At 43.2% G+C, this 24,780-nt stretch overlaps 1 protein-coding gene across 1 annotated transcript in view; it reads left to right on the forward strand.

Moving 5' to 3' along the window:
• Positions 1 to 1,525: 1,525 nt before the first annotated feature.
• The window catches only part of LOC118936538 (wnt inhibitory factor 1-like), a 68,088-nt gene continuing 44,833 nt past the window's right edge, over positions 1,526 to 24,780 (forward strand). Inside the window, exons 1-4 of the mRNA XM_036945359.1 lie at positions 1,526 to 2,054; positions 2,278 to 2,417; positions 16,889 to 16,997; positions 17,760 to 17,900. Of these exons, the coding sequence (XP_036801254.1) occupies positions 1,907 to 2,054; positions 2,278 to 2,417; positions 16,889 to 16,997; positions 17,760 to 17,900 (538 nt within the window). The 5' untranslated portion in view covers positions 1,526 to 1,906. The remainder of the gene's footprint in view (positions 2,055 to 2,277; positions 2,418 to 16,888; positions 16,998 to 17,759; positions 17,901 to 24,780) is intronic.

The raw sequence follows: 24,780 nt of genomic DNA on the forward strand, positions 1-24,780 counted from the left end.
AAACTCAAAGCTGTAACGGAAGTGACGAACTAATAGTAAAAAAAAATCAAAATAAAACCGTATCCTGAGTCAGTCAGCTGTCTACAGGCAGGGGGCAGGCGTCTCAATGACCTGCTATAAGAACAGTCACGTATAAAAGAGTAGGTTATATCTAGTGTCTGACAGAGTTGTAAAATGGGTCGTTTTATAAACACATTGTTTTATTGATTTTGGAGGTTTACCTCGTATTGAAGGCTAAAGGTTGATCCAATCAAATACATGGTTGGTGATTTTCCGCATCTCGCTACTGTAGATTCGATGTTTGTTTAGTCACGTACTCAGGGTCGCAGATGTAGTTTCAGTGTACAGTGAAATACTTAAGCGCCCGAGCTCCAACGGCGCATAATTCCTGTAATAGTCTATAGGAATCTATAGCCTATTATTTATTGTGTATTGTGAGTACTGTAGACTGTTTTTGCATAAACCACCTAACGATATGGTAAAAGGCCTAGTACATTTTTATGTATTTATTTTTGTATTTCACATTTTATTTAACCAAGTAGGCTAGCTGAGAACAAGTTCTCAATTACAACTGCGACCTGGCCAAGATAAAGCAAAGCAGTGCGACACGAACAACAACACAGAGTTACACATGGAATAAAAAAACATACAGTCAATAATACAGTAGAAAAACTCTATATATAATGTGTGCATACATACTATATGAGACTGTCTTGTCACCTCACATACTGTAGGCATGTCATGTCACCTTTAGACCAGATGAGGGTATGATTATGTGTGGAATAGGGTTGTAGGAAAGGCAGTCTACATTCATTGGAAGTTCACAAATAAGAATTTCATGATTAATACAGGTTATAGGTCTACTGGTTTGAAAAATTATATTTTAGGAGTTTTTTTATGGAAAAATATATATATATATATATTTTTAAATGTAACCTTCATTTAACTAGGGAAGTCATTAATTAATTAATTAAGAATGAAAAAAAACAAACATTTTATACTCAGTGCAGCCTCTTCCGTAATCTAGTGATATTGATTTTAAATATTTAATCATGAATAACACCAATTGTCATTGACAAAACTCTGTTGGAATGCAATAAAATAACACGTCTGGCATTTCTGCATTTCTCGCCCGTTTCCACTCGAACAGCTCAGTATTACCATCCTGTAGAATATGGGCCCCAGGTGACATACCACAATCTGAAGTGTTTATCTTGGAGAGTTTATGGGCCTTATAAGACAAAGACCACACAGGGAGATGATTTGTCTTGAAGCCCTCCCGTCCCCATCCCTCGTCCCTCCACCCGTTTCCTCTTCCTATTTTGGAGGCTTGAATTGAGTCAATGCAACAAACACATTTTTGTTTCATGAGAATAGGTCCGCTAGCTACATCATGCAATTCTCATCACCATGTTAATATTTTGTAGGCTATAATTTATAATGATTGTTATGTTGTTTTTTTTACTGGGATTCGTCAGAAAAACGGATGTGTGGGTAAAAATTAAATGAAAAAATTAAATCAGGGAAAGATTAGACCCCTACTCAGACCAATAAATAAGTATTTATAGTGCCAGTTGTTTGTCAACATGTTACGCCATTTACTTCCTATCGCATTAATCAACAGGCAGGCATAGCCTAACTAAATGTGCACCAACTCTTTACTTCCCATGTCCCACTGCGCCACCGTGTGGCCGCATACCCTCCCTGCAGCGCCCGCTGTGTACAAGTAGCTTGCGACGTAGCGCAGGCGTCTCACTGTCAATGAAAGAGGCTCACTCACGGCATACCAGACTTGAGTACAGTGGCAAACTCTGCATACACAGACACACAATTTAACTACGAGGAGAGCCGAACGGAGATACATTTACAATTTAAAGGGTTAGATTTGAGAGGCTTGCAACTCAGGATGGCTACCGAGACAGCCTCTGTTCTTCTGTCCCCCATCAAAACGTGCTTTCTTCTACTTTTGGGTGGTTTGATGTCCAAAGCTGCGCAGGAGCAGCAGGGAAGTTTGTACATGTGGATTGATGCCAACCAAGCCAGAATCCTAATTGGTAAGTAGCGTTTATTTTTCAATTAATCCAATGTTACAGTGTCACTTGAATTAGCTTATTAAATAGAAAATATGTATTGTAACTTTAAAGGTTAAAGGGTTGAGTTACATACACTGTGACCCCTATTATATTGGACTGAGTTAAACTTTGTAGACACCCCCATGCGCTTTCGCATGTGTTTTTAAATGCTCTTGTTGAAATGCCAGTGTGTGTTATTGTGCAGGTTTTGAGGAGGATATCTTGATCGTGTCAGAGGGAAAGATGGCTCCATTCACAACGGACTTCAGAAAGGCCCAGCAGAGGATGCCTGCGATACCTGTCAATATCCAGAACGTCAACTTCACCTGGCAAGCTACTGAACAGGTAGGAGACGGTGATCGGGTCACATTAGTCTATAGGCCTACTTTCATTTGAAAAGAGGAAAATGTGTGTATTTGATTCCATCTATTGTAATACTTTTAGTGGTCATCGATAGGCTTTATCAAAGGCTATTGATCTGAGAACATGCGCGTAATTGTAGCCAGTGCGCAATGCGGTGACTAGTGCGCAATTCATTTTGTTTTTAGAAAATAATGATAAAGGTTGTTTTTCTTATTATTTTGAATGGATAGGTTAATAGCCAATGTTTAGTATGCATTGATTAACCACATTATGCATTTAAAAAACGAACTTCAAATGAAGAATGTCTTTGAAATTATTGTCTCGGTAAAGATCAATAAACTAGACAAGAGCCACTGACTATCCCCCACACTTAAAACCTTCATTCAAAAACTAGTCCACATTTCTTCTGAACTATTGTTTCTCACGCTTTCCCAACATCAAAGGCCCAATTCTGATCAAACAACCTCGCAATTTTGAGGTTTAAAAAGAAGCCTAAGCGCGCGGTAGCAGTAGATGATTGATTTTAAAAGAGATTTAGCTTGAGCTCTCTGACCAGTTTCCTTTTTTTAATATTGTAATTCCCATCTCTTGCGGTATTTTACATGTCGGTGTCGTGGACCTGCCGCCACGGATCAAAGCGCCGGGGCGCCGCCAGGCCGCATCTAGGACATGTGCAAAACATCTGGTCCATCTGCTTTTGAAAACATTGGTCAAATTCTCAGACGCGTGCCAGACCCATCCCGCGTTCTTTATTGGAACTGAGAAGGAGAAGAAGGTTCCATTTGGAATCGCTTTTTTTGCAATGGTGTCCTTGTTCATAAGCTTTGTTATGAGAACAGCTTTGGGAATAACAGTCAGTGCAGTGGCAAAATTATATTATTTATCTACACACAAAAAAATGCCTTTCAAACAAGTCTTCTCTCTCCTATAAGTGATTTGGTAACCTACTGTTGAGGCCGTTGGACAATATTGACATGTATGTATAACACACATAAAACGGTTATAAACTATTGATGCTAATCATGTAATGAGGATGCAAATAAATGTACCCTCTTTTATGTTCAAAGACATTGAGCTTCATGAAGACTTCACAAGGAGCCTAGGCTATATTTATTTATTTATTCATTCATTTATTTATATACAGTACCAGTCAAAGGTTTGGACACACCTACTCATTCAAGGGTTCTAGAACACCGACTCATTCAAGGGTTCTAGAACACCGACTCATTCAAGGGTTTTTCTTTATTTTTTACTATTTTCTACACTGTAGAATACTAGTGAAGTCATCAAAACTATGAAATAAGTAACCCAAAAAGTTTTAAATCAAAATATATGTTATGTTTTAGATTCTACAAAGTAGCCACTCTTTGCCTTGATGTCAGCTTTGCACTCTTCGCATTCTCTCAACCAGCTTCACCTGGAATGCTTTTCCAACAGTTTTGAAGGAGTTCCCACGTATACTGAGTACTTCACTATGCTGTCCAACTCATTCCAAACCATCTCAATTGAGTTGAGGTCGGGTGATTGTGGAGGCCAGGTCATCTGATGCAGCACTCCATCACTCTCCTTCTTGGTCAAAAATCCCTTACACAGCCTGGAGGTGTGTTGGGTCATTGTCCTGTTGAAAAACAAATGATAGTCTCAGCGCAAACCAGATGGGATGGCGTATCACTGCAGAATGCTGTGATGGCCTTGCTGGTTAAGTGTGCCTTGAATTCTAAATAGATCAGACAGTGTCACCAGCAAAGCACCCCCACACCATCACACCTCCTCCTCCATGCTTCACGGTGGGAACCACTCATGCAGAGATCATCTGTTCATCGACTCTGCGTCTCACAAAGATACGGAGGTTGGAACCAAAAATCTCAAATTTGGACTCACCAGACCAAAGCACATATTTCCATGTCTAAAGTCCATTGCTTGTGTTTCTTGGCCCAACCAAGTCTCTTCTTCTTATTGGTGTCCTTTAGTAGTGTTTTTTTTTTTTTTTTGCAGAAATTTGACCATGAAGGCCTGATTCACACAGTCTCCTCTGAACAGTTGATGTTGAGATGTGTCTGTTACTTGAACTCTGTGAAGCATTTATTTGGGCTGCAATTTCTGAGGCTGGTAAACTCTAATGAACTTATCCTCTGCATCAGAGGTAACTCTGGGTCTTACTTTCCTGTGGCGGTCCTCATGAGAGCCAGTTTCATCACAGTGCTTGATGGTTTTTGAGACTGCACTTGAAGAAATGTTCCAAATTCTTGACATTTTCCAGATTGACTGACCTTCATGTCTTAAAGTAATGATGGACAGTCATTGCTCTTTGCTTATTTGAGCTGTTCTTGCCATAATATGGACTTGGTCTTTTACCAAATAGGGCTATCTTCTGTATACCACCCCTACCTTGTCACAACACAACCGATTGGCTCAAACGCATTAAGAAGGAAAGAAATTCCACAAATCAACTTTTAAGAAGGCACACCTGTTAATTAAAAATAATTCCAGGTGACTAACTCATGAAGCTGGTTGAGAGAGTGCCAATAGTGTGCAAAGCTGTCATCAAGGCAAAGGGTGGTTACTTTGAGGAATATAAAATATATTTTGATTTGTTTAACACTATTTTTTGGTTACTACATGATTCCATATGTGTTATTTCATAGTTTTGATGTCTTCACTATTATTCTACGAAAATAATAAAGAAAAATCCTGGAATGACTAGGTGTGTCCAAACTTTTGACTGGTACTGTACATATATATACTTTTATATACCCCCACCCCCATATACCCCCACCCCCACAGATAGGCCGGGCCCCCCCAGATAGCATATGAACCAGTGGACGCTGCAGATGGGAGGACGGCTCATAATAATGGCTGGAATGGAGCCTAAATGAATCAGGAATGTGCAGGGACGGCTATACCATAAAGGACCCCTGTTTATGTCCTCTTTACATGTAGTGCAACAAGGCCACTCACTCATAGTGGAAAGTTCTCTACTTTTTGGTAGGTTTACACAAACAATATTGAAATCACCATCGTCACAACCATAAACTGTCAAATCCATCTGCCTTATAGAATATGAATTTTGGATATAAAATATTTTTACATTTAATTATGTTTTAGGTTCATAAAACAAACTGATGGGAAAACTAAATTGCTACTGTGTATACATACCACTTGAGTAAAGAAAACTCACTTTTTGTTAACTCCGTAAAACATGAGCTCTTTCAGAATGTTGTCTAACATCCAGGTGGGAACTGTTTTGGTCCACCAGACACTCACTGGCGTACCAGACACTCACTGGCGTACCTGGCGTACACTCACTGGCGTGTAGGTAGACCTTAATAACCAACAGGTGTAGGTAGACCTTAATAACCAACAGGTGTAGGTAGACCTTAATAACCAACAGGTGTAGGTAGACCTTAATAACCAACAGGTGTAGGTAGACCTTAATAACCAACAGGTGTAGGTAGACCTTAATAACCAACAGGTGTAGGTAGACCTTAATAACCAACAGGTGTAGGTAGACCTTAATAACCAACAGGTGTAGGTAGACCTTAATAACCAACAGGTGTAGGTAGACCTTAATAACCAACAGGTGTAGGTAGACCTTAATAACCAACAGGTGTAGGTAGACCTTAATAACCAACAGGTGTAGGTAGACCTTAATAACCAACAGGTGTAGGTAGACCTTAATAACCAACAGGTGTAGGTAGACCTTAATAACCAACAGGTGTAGGTAGTCCTTAATAACCAACAGGTGTAGGTAGACCTTAATAACCAACAGGTGTAGGTAGACCTTAATAACCAACAGGTGTAGGTAGACCTTAATAACCAACAGGTGTAGGTAGACCTTAATAACCAACAGGTGTAGGTAGACCTTAATAACCAACAGGTGTAGGTAGACCTTAATAACCAACAGGTGTAGGTAGACCTTATTAACCAACAGGTGTAGGTAGACCTTAATAACCAACAGGTGTAGGTAGACCTTAATAACCAACAGGTGTAGGTAGACCTTAATAACCAACAGGTGTAGGTAGACCTTAATAACCAACAGGTGTAGGTAGACCTTAATAACCAACAGGTGTAGGTAGACCTTAATAACCAACAGGTGTAGGTAGACCTTAATAACCAACAGGTGTAGGTAGACCTTAATAACCAACAGGTGTAGGTAGACCTTAATAACCAACAGGTGTAGGTAGACCTTAATAACCAACAGGTGTAGGTAGTCCTTAATAACCAACAGGTGTAGGTAGACCTTAATAACCAACAGGTGTAGGTAGACCTTAATAACCAACAGGTGTAGGTAGACCTTAATAACCAACAGGTGTAGGTAGACCTTAATAACCAACAGGTGTAGGTAGACCTTAATAACCAACAGGTGTAGGTAGACCTTATTAACCAACAGGTGTAGGTAGACCTTAATAACCAACAGGTGTAGGTAGACCTTAATAACCAACAGGTGTAGGTAGACCTTAATAACCAACAGGTGTAGGTAGTCCTTAATAACCAACAGGTGTAGGTAGTCCTTAATAACCAACAGGTGTAGGTAGACCTTAATAACCAACAGGTGTAGGTAGACCTTAATAACCAACAGGTGTAGGTAGACCTTAATAACCAACAGGTGTAGGTAGACCTTAATAACCAACAGGTGTAGGTAGACCTTAATAACCAACAGGTGTAGGTAGACCTTAATAACCAACAGGTGTAGGTAGACCTTAATAACCAACAGGTGTAGGTAGACCTTAATAACCAACAGGTGTAGGTAGTCCTTAATAACCAACAGGTGTAGGTAGACCTTAATAACCAACAGGTGTAGGTAGACCTTAATAACCAACAGGTGTAGGTAGACCTTAATAACCAACAGGTGTAGGTAGACCTTAATAACCAACAGGTGTAGGTAGACCTTAATAACCAACAGGTGTAGGTAGACCTTAATAACCAACAGGTGTAGGTAGACCTTAATAACCAACAGGTGTAGGTAGACCTTAATAACCAACAGGTGTAGGTAGACCTTACAGTGAAAATGCTTACTGATGAGTCCTTATTAACCAACAGGTGTAGGTAGACCTTAATAACCAACAGGTGTAGGTAGTCCTTAATAACCAACAGGTGTAGGTAGACCTTAATAACCAACAGGTGTAGGTAGACCTTAATAACCAACAGGTGTAGGTAGACCTTAATAACCAACAGGTGTAGGTAGACCTTAATAACCAACAGGTGTAGGTAGACCTTAATAACCAACAGGTGTAGGTAGTCCTTAATAACCAACAGGTGTAGGTAGACCTTAATAACCAACAGGTGTAGGTAGACCTTAATAACCAACAGGTGTAGGTAGACCTTAATAACCAACAGGTGTAGGTAGACCTTATTAACCAACAGGTGTAGGTAGACCTTATTAACCAACAGGTGTAGGTAGACCTTAATAACCAACAGGTGTAGGTAGACCTTAATAACCAACAGGTGTAGGTAGACCTTAATAACCAACAGGTGTAGGTAGACCTTAATAACCAACAGGTGTAGGTAGACCTTAATAACCAACAGGTGTAGGTAGTCCTTAATAACCAACAGGTGTAGGTAGTCCTTAATAACCAACAGGTGTAGGTAGACCTTAATAACCAACAGGTGTAGGTAGACCTTAATAACCAACAGGTGTAGGTAGACCTTAATAACCAACAGGTGTAGGTAGACCTTAATAACCAACAGGTGTAGGTAGACCTTAATAACCAACAGGTGTAGGTAGACCTTATTAACCAACAGGTGTAGGTAGACCTTAATAACCAACAGGTGTAGGTAGACCTTAATAACCAACAGGTGTAGGTAGTCCTTAATAACCAACAGGTGTAGGTAGACCTTAATAACCAACAGTTGTATGTAGACCTTAATAACCAACAGGTGTAGGTAGACCTTAATAACCAACAGGTGTAGGTAGCCGATGCGAAATGGCTAACTAGTTAGCGGTGGTGCGTGCTAGTGGCGTTTCAATCGGTGACGTCACTTGCTCTGAGACCTTGAGGTAGTGGTTCCCCTTTGCTCTGCAAGGGCCGTGGCTTTTGTTGAGCGATGGGTAACGATGCTTCGTGGGTGTTGGTTGTTGATGTGTGCAGAGCGTCCCTGGTTCGCGCCCGGGTATGGGCGAGGGCACGGTCTAAAGTTATACTGTTACATGTAGGTAGACCTTACAGTGAAAATGTTTACTGATGAGCCCTTAACCAACAGGTGTAGGTAGACCTTAATAACCAACAGGTGTAGGTAGACCTTACAGTGAAAATGCTTACTGATGAGCCCTTAACCAACAAAAAAATGAACATAAGAACACGATTGTTTAAGAGCCCATAAAACGACAGCCATCTTTTATTCAAAGCAGGAGACCCACAAGCTCTGGGGGCCCACGCAAATGTCATCAATGTCTATTTATTTAATTTTTTTAAATTAATAAATAATTTTGACAGTAACCCTCAAAAAAAAAAAATCATTCATAAACCGTTTTAATTTCCATATGTACTTGGAAGCTTAAGTGTATGTTTCTTGGGCTTCAGGAATGTGACTGAAACAATGAAAAAAGGAAAACAGATTGAAAGTATAAGGGGATATCAGTGAACAAACGCCGTGATCGAAGCTACGAAGACGCCAGTGCTGTGGGTGAAGCTTACTCAGGTGTTCAAACAGGCTGGGCTGGATGAACAGCGCTCTAGCTCTGCCACCTTTCACCGCGGATGCGGAAGTGCGACATAGGCGTATGCGGTGGATTTTTATTTATTTTTTATTTTATTTTACCTTTATTTAACCAGGCAAGTCAGTTAAGAACAAATTCTTATTTTCAATGACGGCCTGGGAACAGTGGGTTAACTGCCTGTTCAGGGGCAGAACGACAGATTTGTACCTTGTCAGCTCGGGGGTTTGAACTCGCAACCTTCCGGTTACTAGTCCAACGCTCTAACCACTAGGCTACCCTGCCGCCCCATTGAGACGTATCAAATTGAGACGTATTGAGACGGATTGAGACGGATTGAGACGTATCAAATGCAACAACAACAAAAAAAACAGATATCTCTATTTTTAAATTGATGGGTTTTTGACGGGAATTTTTTTGGTATTATTGTTAATTAGATCGACACACGGCTGCGTCAATCGACTGTCAAGTATTTTGGGACGGGCCGTTACCGTGGTAACAGCACTCTGTGTCAGCGTCAGAGGAGAAGCTCCGTGTCTCTTCACTAGCAGCAGAGAGTTGCAGCAAACTCTAAACTAATATTTAAAAACAACCTAGCATGTGAACAAAAACGATGGAACTAGCCAAAGATCTGATAGACTGGTTGTTTCTATTGGGGATTTTAAAATGAATCATTTTCCCTATTTTACTCATGTTTGTTTTAAACTTTTTAGTTTTTTATATGTCTGTTTTGAGTAACCGTTGTCAACTCAGATGGAGTCAATATTTGTGTTATTCGGGAAGAATATTTGAGTCTACTGCACTATGCCGCTGCAGAGTGACAAATCATTTCTGAATCATGACTGAATGATAATCTTGAAAGGGTTTAAAGGCACCCGTATTGTCCTCTGAAAACACAAATAAACCATCATCGTTTGGATTGTGGAATTTCCCCTACATCCATAGAAGATAGGAAGAGAGATAGGAAACACTGTCTGTCCATAATGACACACTATTCCCTATATAGTGCACTACTTTAGACCAGAGCCCTATTCCCTATATAGTGCACTACTTTTGACCAGAGCCCTATTCCCTATATAGTGCACTACTTTAGACCAGAGCCCTATTCCCTATATAGTGCACTACTTTAGACCAGAGCCCTATTCCCTATATAGTACACTACTTTAGACCAGAGCCCTATTCCCTATATAGTGCACTACTTTTGACCAGAGCCCTATTCCCTATATAGTGCACTACTTTAGACCAGAGCCCTATTCCCTATATAGTGCACTACTTTAGACCAGAGCCCTATTCCCTATATAGTACACTACTTTAGACCAGAGCCCTATTCCCTATATAGTGCACTACTTTTGACCAGAGCCCTATTCCCTATATAGTGCACTACTTTAGACCAGAGCCCTATTCCCTATATAGTGCACTACTTTAGACCAGAGCCCTATTCCCTATATAGTGCACTACTTTAGACCAGAGCCCTATTCCCTATATAGTACACTACTTTAGACCAGAGCCCTATTCCCTATATAGTGCACTACTTTTGACCAGAGCCCTATTCCCTATATAGTGCACTACTTTAGACCAGAGCCCTATTCCCTATATAGTGCACTACTTTAGACCAGAGCCCTATTCCCTATATAGTGCACTACTTTTGACCAGAGCAAGGAATAGGGTGCCATTTGGGACACAGTCCTTGTGTTGAGAGAGCATTGTTCCCCTGCCACATGAAGGGGCTGTCTCTGTCAGGAGGAATCCCAGGGGCCCCAGGGGCCACGCGCTACATTGTTATTAGGTCACAGAGCCATGACCTCACCGCTCCCTGGGTGGGAGGCCCCTGGACTATGGTGCCATTCCTTCTCCTCTTCACCCTCTTCTCCTCCTCTTCACCCACCTTCTCCTCTTTACCTCCTTCTCCTCCTCTTCACCCTCTTCTCCTCCTCTTCACCCTCTTCTACTCCTCTTCACCCTCTTCTCCTCCTCTTCACCCTCTTCTACTCCTCTTCACCCTCTTCTCCTCCTATTCACCCTCTTCTCCTCCTCTTCACCCTCTTCTACTCCTCTTCACCCTCTTCTCCTCCTCTTCACCCTCTTCTACTCCTCTTCACCCTCTTCTCCTATTCACCCTCTTCTCCTCCTCTTTACCCTCTTCTCCTCCTATTCACCCTCTTCTCCTCCTCTTTACCCTCTTCTCCTCTTCTTCACCCTCTTTACCCTCTTCTCCTCCTCTTTACCCTCTTCTTCACCCTCTTCTCCTCCTCTTCACCCTCTTCTCCTCCTCTTCTTCTCCTCCTCTTTCCCTCTTCTCCTCCTTGTCACCCTCTTCTCCTCTTCTTCTCCTACTCTTTACCCTCTTCTCCTCCTCTTCACCCTATTCTCCTCCTCTTTACCCTCTTCTTCTCTTCTTCTTCTCCTCCCCTTTACCCTCTTCTCCTCCTCTTTACCCTCTTCTCCTCCTCTTTACCCTCTTCTCCTCCTCTTTACCCTCTTCTCCTCCTCTTCACCCTCTTCTCCTCCTCTTTACCCTCTTCTCCTCCTCTTCACCCTCTTCTCCTCCTCTTCTCCTCCTCTTTACCCTCTTCTCCTCCTCTTTACCCTCTTCTCCTCCTCTTCACCCTCTGCTCCTCCTCTTCTTCTCCTCCTCTTTACCCTCTTCTTCTCCTCCTCCTCTTTACCCTCTTCTTCTCCTCCTCTTTACCCTCTTCTCCTCCTCCTCTTTACCCTCTTCTCCTCCTCCTCTTTACCCTCTTCTCCTCCTCTTTACCCTCTTCTCCTCCTCTTTACCCTCTTCTCCTCCTCTTCACCCTCTTTACCCTCTTCTCCTCTTCTTTACCCTCTTCTCCTCCTCTTCACCCTCTTCTCCTCCTCTTCACCCTCTTTACCCTCTTCTCCTCCTCTTTACCCTCTTCTCCTCTTCACCCTCTTCTCCTCCTCTTCACCCTCTTCTCCTCCTCTTCACCCTTCTCTCCTCTTTACCCTCTTCTCCTCCTCTCTCCTCTTCTCTTCACCCTCTTCTCTTTACCCTCTTCTCCTCCTCTACCATCTTCTCCTCCTCTTCACCCTCTTCTCCTCTGCTTCACCCTCTCCTCATCTTCTCCCATCTTCTCCTCTTTACCCTCTTCTCCTCCTCTTTACCCTCTTCTCCTCCTCTTCACCCTCTTCACCCTCTTCTCCTCCTCTTCACCCTCTTCTCCTCCTCTTCACCCTTTTCTCCTCCTCTTCACCCTCTTCTCTTCCTCTTTACCTTCTTTACCCTCATCTTCACCCTCTTCTCCTCTTCAGCCTCCTCGCCTCTTCAGCCTCTTCTTCTCCTCCTCTTCTCCCCCTTCTTCTTTTAGATTCTTATTGTTTCTTCTCATTTCTTGCCTTCTTCAGCGTCTTCTTCATCTTCTTCTTCAGATTGAGCTAGTGGTTTGTGAGGAGGGGTGTTCATGGATGGGAGATTATCAGTAAAAACAAAAAACAAGTAATCCACATACATAAACACCTATTGTGGGAGACTGCAACAAGTGTGTTGACATCCATAATAAACTGTAAACTTCTTTTAGTCAAAGTAATGACCAATTTCTCTTCCTGATGAGATCATCTCTGGTGACAGCAAATTACAGAGAACGGCAGAGAGCGGAACGGACCAGAGCTTTCAGCTCCGCACGCACGCACGCACGCACGCACACGCACACGCACACACACACACACACACACACTTCCATTCAAAATCCTATTTTCCCTAACCTTAACGTAATTCTGACCCTAACACTAATTCTAACCTTAACCCTAAACCCCCTAGAAATACCATTTGACCTTGTGGGGACTAACAAAATGTCCCCAGCTGGTCAACTTTTTGTTTGTTTACTATTCTTGTAGGGACTTCTGGTCCCCACTAGAATAGTTAAACACGTCCACACACACACACACACACACACACACACACACTAAACATACACACACAAAACACACAAAACATACAGAGATCGTAATCCGGTAATGGCATGTTGAGTCGGCAAATGAGAGTGGGAGAGAGAGAGAGAGAAGGAAGGAAAGAGAGCTGGAAGGAAAGAGAGCGGGAAGGAAAGAGAGCAGGGAGAGCAAGAGGGAATGAGAGTGAGAGGGAAGGAGAGAGAGAGAGGGAAGGAGAGAGAGAGAGGGAAGGAGAGAGAGAGAGGGAAGGAGAGAGAGGGAAGGAGAGAGAGGGAATGAGAGAGAGGGATAGAGAGAGAGGGATAGAGAGAGAGGGATAGAGAGAGGGAAAGAGAGAGAGGGAAGGGGAGAGAGAGGGAAGGAGAGAGAGAGGGAAGGAGAGAGAGAGGGAAGGAGAGAGAGAGAGGGAAGGAGAGAGAGAGAGGGAAGGAGAGAGAGAGAGGGAAGGAGAGAGAGAGAGGGAAGGAGAGAGAGAGAGGGAAGGAGAGAGAGAGAGGGAATGAGAGAGAGGGAATGAGAGAGAGGGATAGAGAGAGGGATAGAGAGAGAGGGATAGAGAGAGAGGGAAGGAGAGAGAGAGGGAAGGAGAGAGAGAGGGAAGGAGAGAGAGAGGGAAGGAAAGAGAGCGGGGAGAGTGAGAGGGAATGAGAGTGAGAGGGAAGGAGAGAGAGAGAAGGAGAGAGAGGGAAGGAGAGAGAGAGGGAAGGAGAGAGAGAGGGAAGGAGAGAGAGAGGGAAGGAGAGAGAGAGGGAAGGAGAGAGAGAGGGAAGGAGAGAGAGAGGGAAGGAGAGAGAGAGGGAAGGAGAGAGGGAAGGAGAGAGGGAGGGAGAGAGGGAGGGAGAGAGGGAGGGAATGAGAGAGAGGGATAGAAAGAGCGAGAGGGAATGAGAGCGAGAGTGAAGGAGAGAGAGGGATAGAGAGAGAGAGGGAAAGATAGAGAGGGATAGAGAGAGAGAGGGAAGGGGAGAGAGGGATAGAAAGAGAGAGAGGAGAGGGAATGAGAGAGAGAGGGATAGAGAGCGAGAGGGATAGAGAGAGAGAGAGATACAGAAAGAGGGCCCTTCTCTTTCCTGGGTCCTGTTACCCCCTGTACTTCAAAGGCAGCCGTCGAAGCTTAAGAACAAAAGCCTGGGGCATGAAAGGCTGCATGGTGGAGAGTTATCTGTGTTGGTTATTACCATTCAGCTGCAGGATTAGCCTCCTCTTCCTCTGCCCGCCTTGTGTACCTTTCCCTTCATCAAACGCTTTGACACTGGGAAGCATTCACTGCATAGAGGGAACATCGTAGTCTCCCCTTTCCTCTCTCCCTCTTTCATCTCTCTGTTCTGGGATCTCTCTCTTCCCCTCCCTGTGTGTGTTCTGTCATGCCTCCCCCAATCACTTGACAAGAGAGACCACATGTAATTTAGAGAGAGAGAGACCACATGTCATTTAGAGAGAGAGAGACCACGTGTCATTTAGAGAGAGAGACCACATGTCATTTAGAGAGAAAGAGACCACATGTCATTTAGAGAGAGAGAGACCACATGTAATTTAGAGCGAGAGAGACCACATGTCATTTAGAGAGAGACCACATGTCATTTAAAGAAAGACCGCATGTCATTTAGAGAGAGAGAGACCGCATGTCATTTAGAGAGAGAGACCACATGTCATTTAGAGAGAGACCACATGTCATTGAGAGAGACCACATGTCATTTAGAGAGAGACCACATGCCATTTAGAGAGAGACCACATGTCATTTAGAGAGAGACCACATGTCATTTAGAGAGAGAGAGAGACCACGCCATTTAGAGAGAGAGAGAGACCACATGTCATTTAGATAGATACCACGTCATTTAGAGAGAGAGAGAGACCACATGTCATTTAAAGAGAGACCACATGTCATTTACAGAGAGACCACATGTCATTTACAGAGAGACCACATGTCATTTACAGAGAGACCACATGTCATTTAAAGAGAGAGAGACCACATGTCATTTAGAGAGAGGGACCGCATGTCATTTAGAGAGAGAGAGACCACATGTCATTTAGAAAGAGAGACCACATGTAATTTAGAGAGAGACCACATGTCATTTAGAGAGAGGGACCGCATGTCATTTAGAGAGAGAGAGACCACATGTCAGACCACATGTCATTTAGAAAGAGAGACCACATGTAATTTAGAGAGAGACCACATGTCATTTAGAGAGAGAGACCACATGTCATTTAGAGAGAGGGACCACATGTCATTTAGAGAGAGAGACCACATGTCATTTAGAGAGAGAGAGACCACATGTCATTTAGAGAGAGCGAGACCACATGTCATTTAGAGAGAGACACCACATGTCATTTAGAGAGAGAGACCACATGTCATTTAGAGAGAGAGACCACATGTCATTTAGAGAGAGAGACCACATGTCATTTAGAGAGAGACCACATGTCATTTAGAGAGAGAGACCACATGTCATTTAGAGAGAGGGACCACATGCCATTTAGAGAAAGAAGACATGTCATTTAGAGAGAGAGAGACCACATGTCATTTAGAGAGAGCGAGACCACATGTCATTTAGAGAGAGACACCACATGTCATTTAGAGAGAGAGACCACATGTCATTTAGAGAGAGAGACCACATGTCATTTAGAGAGAGAGACCACATGTCATTTAGAGAGAGACCACATGTCATTTAGAGAGAGAGACCACATGTCATTTAGAGAGAGAGAGAGACCACATGTAATTTAGAGAGAGAGACCACATGTCATTTAGAGAGAGGGACCACATGCAATTTAGAGAAAGAACACATGTCATTTAGAGAGAGAGAGACCACATGTCATTTAGAAAGAGCGAGACCACATGTCATTTAGAGAGAGACACCACATGTCATTTAGAGAGAGAGACCACATGTCATTTAGAGAGAGAGACCACATGTCATTTAGAGAGAGAGACCCCATGTCATTTAGAGAGAGAGACCCCATGTCATTTAGAGAGAGGGACCACATGCAATTTAGAGAAAGACCACATGTCATTTAGAGAGAGAGAGACCACATGTCATTTAGAGAGAGCGAGACCACATGTCATTTAGAGAGAGAGACCACATGTCATTTAGAGAGAGAGACCACATGTCATTTAGAGAGAGAGACCACATGTCATTTAGAGAGAGAGACCACATGTCATTTAGAGAGAGTGACCACATGTCATTTAGAGAGAGAGACCACATGTCATTTAGAGAGAGGGACCACATGCAATTTAGAGAAAGAACACATGTCATTTAGAGAGAGAGAGACCACATGTCATTTAGAGAGTGATCCCACATGTCATTTAGAGAGCGATCCCACATGTCATTTAGAGAGAGAGACCACATGTCATTTAGAGAGAGAGAGACCACATGTCATTTAGAGAGAGAGACCACATGTCATTTAGAGAGAGACCACATGTCATTTAGAGAGACCACATGTCATTTAGAGAGCGATACCACATGTCATTTAGAGAGGGAGACCACATGTAATTTAGAGAGAGAGACCAGATGTCATTTAGAGAGAGAGACCACATGTCATTTAGAGAGCGATACCACATGTCATTTAGAGAGGGAGACCACATGTCATTTAGAGAGAGACCAGATGTCATTTAGAGAGAGAGACCACATGTGCTGTGTGTTTTTGGGAGAGGAGGGTCAACACACAGACATTATTTAGACAGGGACACAGTGTGTACCAACACAAACTCACTGTGTGACAAACATGTATATGCATACAAGCACACTAGCACGGACGCATCCGGGGTCATCAGCTGTTCTCCATTCATGTGTGTTGCAGGCCCAGTACCTCTCTGAGACATCAGCTGTTCTCCATTCATGTGTGTTGCAGGCAGAGTACCTCTCTGAGACATCAGCTGTTCTCCGTTCATGTGTTGCAGGCAGAGTACTTCTATGAGTTCCAGACACTGCGCTCCATGGATGTGGATATCATGGACAACCCCACGGTCAACGTTCCTCTCCTGGGCTCTGTACCACGTAGGCCCTCAGGTGAGACAGGAGCTGGTGAATCCGTGCTACCTTCTCGGTGTTGTTGTTTATTGGACACATGAGACTGAACAGCAAACAGGAAAGAGTGGAGGAGTTTGAGTCAGCAGCCCAGCGCTAACCGCTAGACCACACAGGCCACTACAGTGAAACAGCTTGAAATCACTCATAACAGCTTGAAAACAGTCATGAAATCAGTCAAAATAGCTTGAAACCAGTCATAATAGCTTGAGATCAGTCACAATAGCTTGAGATCAGTCACAATAGCTTGAAATCAGTCACAATAGCTTGAAATCACTCATAACAGCTTGAAAACAGTCATGAAATCAGTCAAAATAGCTTGAAATCAGTCATAATAGCTTGAAATCAGTCATGAAACCAGTCATAATAGCTTGAGATCAGTCACAATAGCTTGAAATCAGTCACAATAGCTTGAAATCAGTCACAATAGCTTGAAATCAGTCACAATAGCTTGAAATCAGTCATGAAACCAGTCATAATAGCTTGAGATCAGTCACAATAGCTTGAAATCAGTCACAATAGCTTGAAATCAGTCACAATAGCTTGAAATCAGTCACAATAGCTTGAAATCAGTCATGAAACCAGTCATAATAGCTTGAGATCAGTCACAATAGCTTGAAATCAGTCACAATAGGTTGAAATCAGTCATAATAGCTTAACATCAGTCATAATAGCTTGAAATCAGTCATAATAGCTTGCATACTGATTACTGCGTTGTAATATGATGTTTCTCTGTGTTTTAAGTGGTGCAGGTGGGCTTCCCGTGTTTAGGAGACCAGGATGGCGTAGCGGCGTTCGAGGTCACCATACTGGTCATGGACGCTGGTGGGAACATCATCCTGAGGACACCTCACAATGCCATCTTCTTCAAGACCTGCCAGAGAGGTGAGGACGCAGCTCCTAGAGTTTAATTTACACATTTAACCTGTTACCTCTGTTTTGAATGGTCTACTAGAAGAAGAGGTGACAGGAGAGGAGGGGAGGGGAGATCAGAGAAGGGGAAAGCAGGAGAGGAGAGGAGAGGAGAGGAGAGGAGAGGAGAGGAGAGGAGAGGAGAGGAGAGGAGAGGAGAGGAGAGGAGAGGAGAGGTGAGGAGAGGTGAGGAGAGGTGAGGCGAGTGAAGATTATTGTCTCTCATTATCACCAGAGATGATTGGCTAGCTCTCAGCATTGCCAGAGATGATTGTCTAGCTCTCAATTTCGCCAGAGATGATTGGCTAGCTCTCAGCATCGCCAAAGATGATTGGCTAGCTCTCAATTTCACCAGAGATGATTGGCTACCTCTCAATATCGCCAGAGATGATTGGCTAGCTCTCAATATCGCCAGAGATGATTGGCTAGCTCTCAATATCGCCAGAGATGATTGGCTAGCTCTCAGCATCGCCAGAGATGATTGGCTAGCTCTCAATATCACCAGAGATGATTGGCTAGCTCTCAGCATCGCCACAGATGATTGGTTAGCTCTCAGCATCGCCACAGATGATTGGGTAGGTCTCAGTCTGCATTACCCTGTCTGATTTAGCTCTACCTCTGCTGACTGGATATTATAACATTACCCTGTCTGATTTAGTTCTACCTCTGCTGACTGGATATTATAACATTACCCTGTCTGATTTAGTTCTACCTCTGCTGACTGGATATTATAACATTACCCTGTCTGATTTAGTTCTACCTCTGCTACTGCTGACTGGATATTATAACATTACCCTGTCTGATTTAGTTCTACCTCTGCTACTGCTGACTGGATATTATAACATTACCCTGTCTGATTTAGTTCTACCTCTGCTGACTGGATATTATAACATTACCCTGTCTGATTTAGTTCTACCTCTGCTACTGCTGACTGGATATTATAACATTACCCTGTCTGATTTAGTTCTACCTCTGCTGACTGGATATTATAACATTACCCTGTCTGATTTAGTTCTACCTCTGCTGACTGGATATTATAACATTACCCTGTCTGATTTAGTTCTACCTCTGCTACTGCTGACTGGATATCATAACATTACCCTGTCTGATTTAGTTTTACCTCTGCCTATGCTGACTGGATATTATAACATTACCCTGTCTGATTTAGTTCTACCTCTGCTACTGCTGACTGGATATTATAACATTACCCTGTCTGATTTAGTTCTACCTCTGCTGACTGGATATTATAACATTACCCTGTCTGATTTAGTTCTACCTCTGCTACTGCTGACTGGATATTATAACATTACCCTGTCTGATTTAGTTCTACCTCTGCTACTGCTGACTGGATATTATAACATTACCCTGTCTGATTTAGTTCTACCTCTGCTGACTGGATATTATAACATTACCCTGTCTGATTTAGTTCTACCTCTGCTGACTGGATATTATAACATTACCCTGTCTGATTTAGTTCTACCTCTGCTACTGCTGACTGGATATTATAACATTACCCTGTCTGATTTAGTTCTACCTCTGCTACTGCTAACTGGATATTATAACATTACCCTGTCTGATATAGTTCTACCTCTGCTACTGCTAACTGGATATTATAACATTACCCTGTCTGATTTAGTTCTACCTCTGCTACTGCTAACTGGATATTATAACATTACCCTGTCTGATTTAGTTCTACCTCTGCTGACTGGATATTATAACATTACACTGTCTGATATAGCTCTGCCTCTGCCTCTGCTGACTGGATATTATAACATTACCCTGTCTGATATAGCTCTGCCTCTGCCTCTGCTGACTGGATATTATAACATTACCCTGTCTGATTTAGTTCTACCTCTGCTGACTGGATATTATAACATTACCCTGTCTGATATAGCTCTGCCTCTGCCTCTGCTGACTGGATATTATAACATTACCCTGTCTGATTTAGTTCTACCTCTGCTACTGCTGACTTTATATTATAAGATGTGGTACAACCACAACAGAAGTGGTTCAGATGCCCTGCTTTAGGGTGGTGGCGAGACAGCGGGATGTATAGAGGGGTATAGAGACAGCAGGATGTATAGAGACAGCAGGATGTATAGAGACAGCAGGATGTATAGAGACAGCAGGATGTACAGAGACAGCAGGATGTATAGAGACAGCAGGATGTATAGAGACAGCAGGATGTATAGAGACAGCAGGATGTATAGAGACAGCAGGATGTATAGAGACAGCAGGATGTATAGAGACAGGAGGATGTATAGAGACAGCAGGATGTATAGAGACAGCAGGATGTATAGAGACAGCAGGATGTATAGAGAGGTATAGAGACAGCAGGATGTATAGAGACAGCAGGATGTATAGAGACAGCAGGATGTATAGAGACAGCAGGATGTATAGAGACAGCAGGATGTATAGAGACAGCAGGATGTATAGAGACAGCAGGATGTATAGAGACAGCAGGATGTATAGAGACAGCAGGATGTAAAGAGGGGTATAGAGACAGCAGGATGTATAGAGACAGCAGGATGTATAGAGAGGTATAGAGACAGCAGGATGTATAGAGAGGTATAGAGACAGCAGGATGTATAGAGACAGCAGGATGTATAGAGACAGCAGGATGTAAAGAGACAGCAGGATGTATAGAGGGGTATAGAGATAGCAGGATGTATAGAGACAGCAGGATGTATAGAGACAGCAGGATGTATAGAGACAGCAGGATGTATAGAGACAGCAGGATGTATAGAGACAGCAGGATGTATAGAGACAGCAGGATGTAAAGAGACAGCAGGATGTATAGAGACAGCAGGATGTATAGAGACAGCAGGATGTATAGAGACAGCAGGATGTATAGAGACAGCAGGATGTATAGAGGGGTATAGAGACAGCAGGATGTATAGAGACAGCAGGATGTATAGAGCCAGCAGGATGTATAGAGACAGCAGGATGTATAGAGGGGTATAGAGACAGCAGTATGTATAGAGACAGCAGGATGTATAGAGACAGCAGGATGTATAGAGACAGCCGGATGTATAGAGACAGCAGGATGTATAGAGGGGTATAGAGACAGCAGTATGTATAGAGACAGCAGGATGTATAGAGACAGCAGGATGTATAGAGACAACAGGATGTATAGAGACAACAGGATGTATAGAGACAGCAGGATGTATAGAGACAGCAGGATGTATAGAGACAGCAGGATGTATAGAGAGGTATAGAGACAGCAGGATGTATAGAGACAGCAGGATGTATAGAGACAACAGGATGTATAGAGACAGCAGGATGTATAGAGACAGCAGGATGTATAGAGACAGCAGGATGTATAGAGAGGTATAGAGACAGCAGGATGTATAGAGACAGCAGGATGTATAGAGACAGCAGGATGTATAGAGACAGCAGGATGTATAGAGGGGTATAGAGACAGCAGGATGTATAGAGACAGCAGTATGTATAGAGACAGCAGGATGTATAGAGACAGCAGGATGTATAGAGACAGCAGGATGTATAGAGACAGCAGGATGTATAGAGACAGCAGGATGTATAGAGACAGCAGGATGTATAGAGACAGCAGGATGTATAGAGGGGTATAGAGACAGCAGGATGTATAGAGACAGCAGGATGTATAGAGACAGCAGGATGTATAGAGACAGCAGGGTGTATAGAGACAGCAGGGTGTATAGAGACAGCAGGATGTATAGAGACAGCAGGATGTATAGAGACAGCAGGATGTATAGAGACAACAGGATGTATAGAGACAGCAGGATGTATAGAGACAGCAGGATGTATAGAGACAGCAGGATGTATAGAGACAGCAGGATGTATAGAGACAGCAGGGTGTATAGAGACAGCAGGGTGTATAGAGACAGCAGGATGTATAGAGACAGCAGGATGTATAGAGACAGCAGGATGTATAGAGACAGCAGGATGTATAGAGACAGCAGGATGTATAGAGACAGCAGGATGTATAGAGACAGCAGGATGTATAGAGGGGTATAGAGACAGCAGGGTGTATAGAGGGGTATAGAGACAGCAGGGTGTATAGAGACAGCAGGATGTATAGAGACAGCAGGATGTATAGAGGGGTATAGAGACAGCAGGATGTATAGAGACAGCAGGATGTATAGAGACAGCAGGATGTATAGAGACAGCAGGGTGTATAGAGACAGCAGGATGTATAGAGACAGCAGGATGTACAGAGACAGCAGGATGTATAGAGACAGCAGGATGTATAGAGACAGCAGGATGTATAGAGACAACAGGATGTATAGAGACAGCAGGATGTATAGAGACAGCAGGATGTATAGAGACAGCAGGATGTATAGAGACAGCAGGATGTATAGAGACAGCAGGGTGTATAGAGACAGCAGGATGTATAGAGACAGCAGGGTGTATAGAGACAGCAGGGTGTATAGAGACAGCAGGATGTATAGAGACAGCAGGATGTACAGAGAGGTATAGAGACAGGAGGATGTATAGAGACAGCAGGATGTATAGAGACAGCAGTATGTATAGAGGGGTATAGAGACAGCAGGGTGTATAGAGACAGCAGGATGTATAGAGACAGCAGGATGTATAGAGACAGCAGTATGTATAGAGGGGTATAGAGACAGCAGGGTGTATAGAGACAGCAGGATGTATAGAGACAGCAGGATGTATAGAGGGGTATAGAGACAGCAGGATGTATAGAGACAGCAGGATGTATAGAGACAGCAGGATGTATAGAGACAGCAGGATGTATAGAGACAGCAGGATGTATAGAGACAGCAGGATGTATAGAGACAACAGGATGTATAGAGACAACAGGATGTATAGAGACAGCAGGATGTATAGAGACAGCAGGATGTATAGAGACAGCAGGATGTATAGAGAGGTATAGAGACAGCAGGATGTATAGAGACAGCAGGATGTATAGAGACAGCAGGATGTATAGAGACAGCAGGATGTATAGAGGGGTATAGAGACAGCAGGATGTATAGAGACAGCAGTATGTATAGAGACAGCAGGATGTATAGAGACAGCAGGATGTATAGAGACAGCAGGATGTATAGAGACAGCAGGATGTATAGAGAGGTATAGAGACAGCAGGATGTATAGAGGGGTATAGAGACAGCAGGATGTATAGAGACAGCAGGATGTATAGAGACAGCAGGATGTATAGAGACAGCAGGATGTATAGAGACAGCAGGATGTATAGAGACAGCAGGATGTATAGAGACAGCAGGATGTATAGAGGGGTATAGAGACAGCAGGGTGTATAGAGGGGTATAGAGACAGCAGGATGTATAGAGACAGCAGGATGTATAGAGACAGCAGGATGTATAGAGGGGTATAGAGACAGCAGGATGTATAGAGACAGCAGGATGTATAGAGACAGCAGGATGTATAGAGACAGCAGGGTGTATAGAGACAGCAGGATGTATAGAGACAGCAGGATGTACAGAGACAGCAGGATGTATAGAGACAGCAGGATGTATAGAGACAGCAGGATGTATAGAGACAACAGGATGTATAGAGACAGCAGGATGTATAGAGACAGCAGGATGTATAGAGACAGCAGGATGTATAGAGACAGCAGGGTGTATAGAGACAGCAGGGTGTATAGAGACAGCAGGGTGTATAGAGACAGCAGGGTGTATAGAGACAGCAGGATGTATAGAGACAGCAGGATGTACAGAGAGGTATAGAGACAGGAGGATGTATAGAGACAGCAGGATGTATAGAGACAGCAGTATGTATAGAGGGGTATAGAGACAGCAGGGTGTATAGAGACAGCAGGATGTATAGAGACAGCAGGATGTATAGAGACAGCAGTATGTATAGAGGGGTATAGAGACAGCAGGGTGTATAGAGACAGCAGGATGTATAGAGACAGCAGGATGTATAGAGGGGTATAGAGACAGCAGGATGTATAGAGACAGCAGGATGTATAGAGGGGTATAGAGACAGCAGGATGTATAGAGACAGCAGGATGTATAGAGACAGCAGGATGTATAGAGACAGCAGGATGTATAGAGACAGGAGGATGTATAGAGACAGCAGGATGTATAGAGACAGCAGGATGTATAGAGACAGCAGGATGTATAGAGACAGCAGGATGTATAGAGACAGCAGGATGTATAGAGACAGCAGGGTGTATAGAGACAGCAGGGTGTATAGAGACAGCAGGATGTATAGGGGGGTATAGAGACAGCAGGATGTATAGAGACAGCAGGATGTATAGAGACAGCAGGATGTATAGAGACAGCAGGATGTATAGAGACAGCAGGATGTATAGAGACAGCAGGATGTATAGAGACAGCAGGATGTATAGAGAGGTATAGAGACAGCAGGATGTACAGAGACAGCAGGATGTATAGAGACAGCAGGATGTATAGAGACAGCAGGGTGTATAGAGACAGCAGGGTGTATAGAGACAGCAGGATGTATAGAGACAGCAGGATGTACAGAGAGGTATAGAGACAGCAGGATGTATAGAGACAGCAGGATGTATAGAGAGGTATAGAGACAGCAGGATGTACAGAGACAGCAGGATGTATAGAGAGGTATAGAGACAGCAGGATGTATAGAGACAGCAGGATGTATAGAGACAGCAGTATGTATAGAGACAGCAGGATGTATAGAGACAGCAGGATGTATAGAGACAGCAGGATGTATAGAGACAGCAGGATGTATAGAGACAGCAGGATGTATAGAGAGGTATAGAGACAGCAGGATGTACAGAGACAGCAGGGTGTATAGAGACAGCAGGATGTATAGAGACAGCAGGGTGTATAGAGACAGCAGGATGTATAGAGACAGCAGGATGTATAGAGACAGCAGGATGTATAGAGACAACAGGATGTATAGAGACAGC

The sequence above is a fragment of the Oncorhynchus mykiss genome, chromosome 15, assembly GCF_013265735.2.
Source record: "Oncorhynchus mykiss isolate Arlee chromosome 15, USDA_OmykA_1.1, whole genome shotgun sequence".
Classification (NCBI taxonomy): domain Eukaryota; kingdom Metazoa; phylum Chordata; class Actinopteri; order Salmoniformes; family Salmonidae; genus Oncorhynchus; species Oncorhynchus mykiss.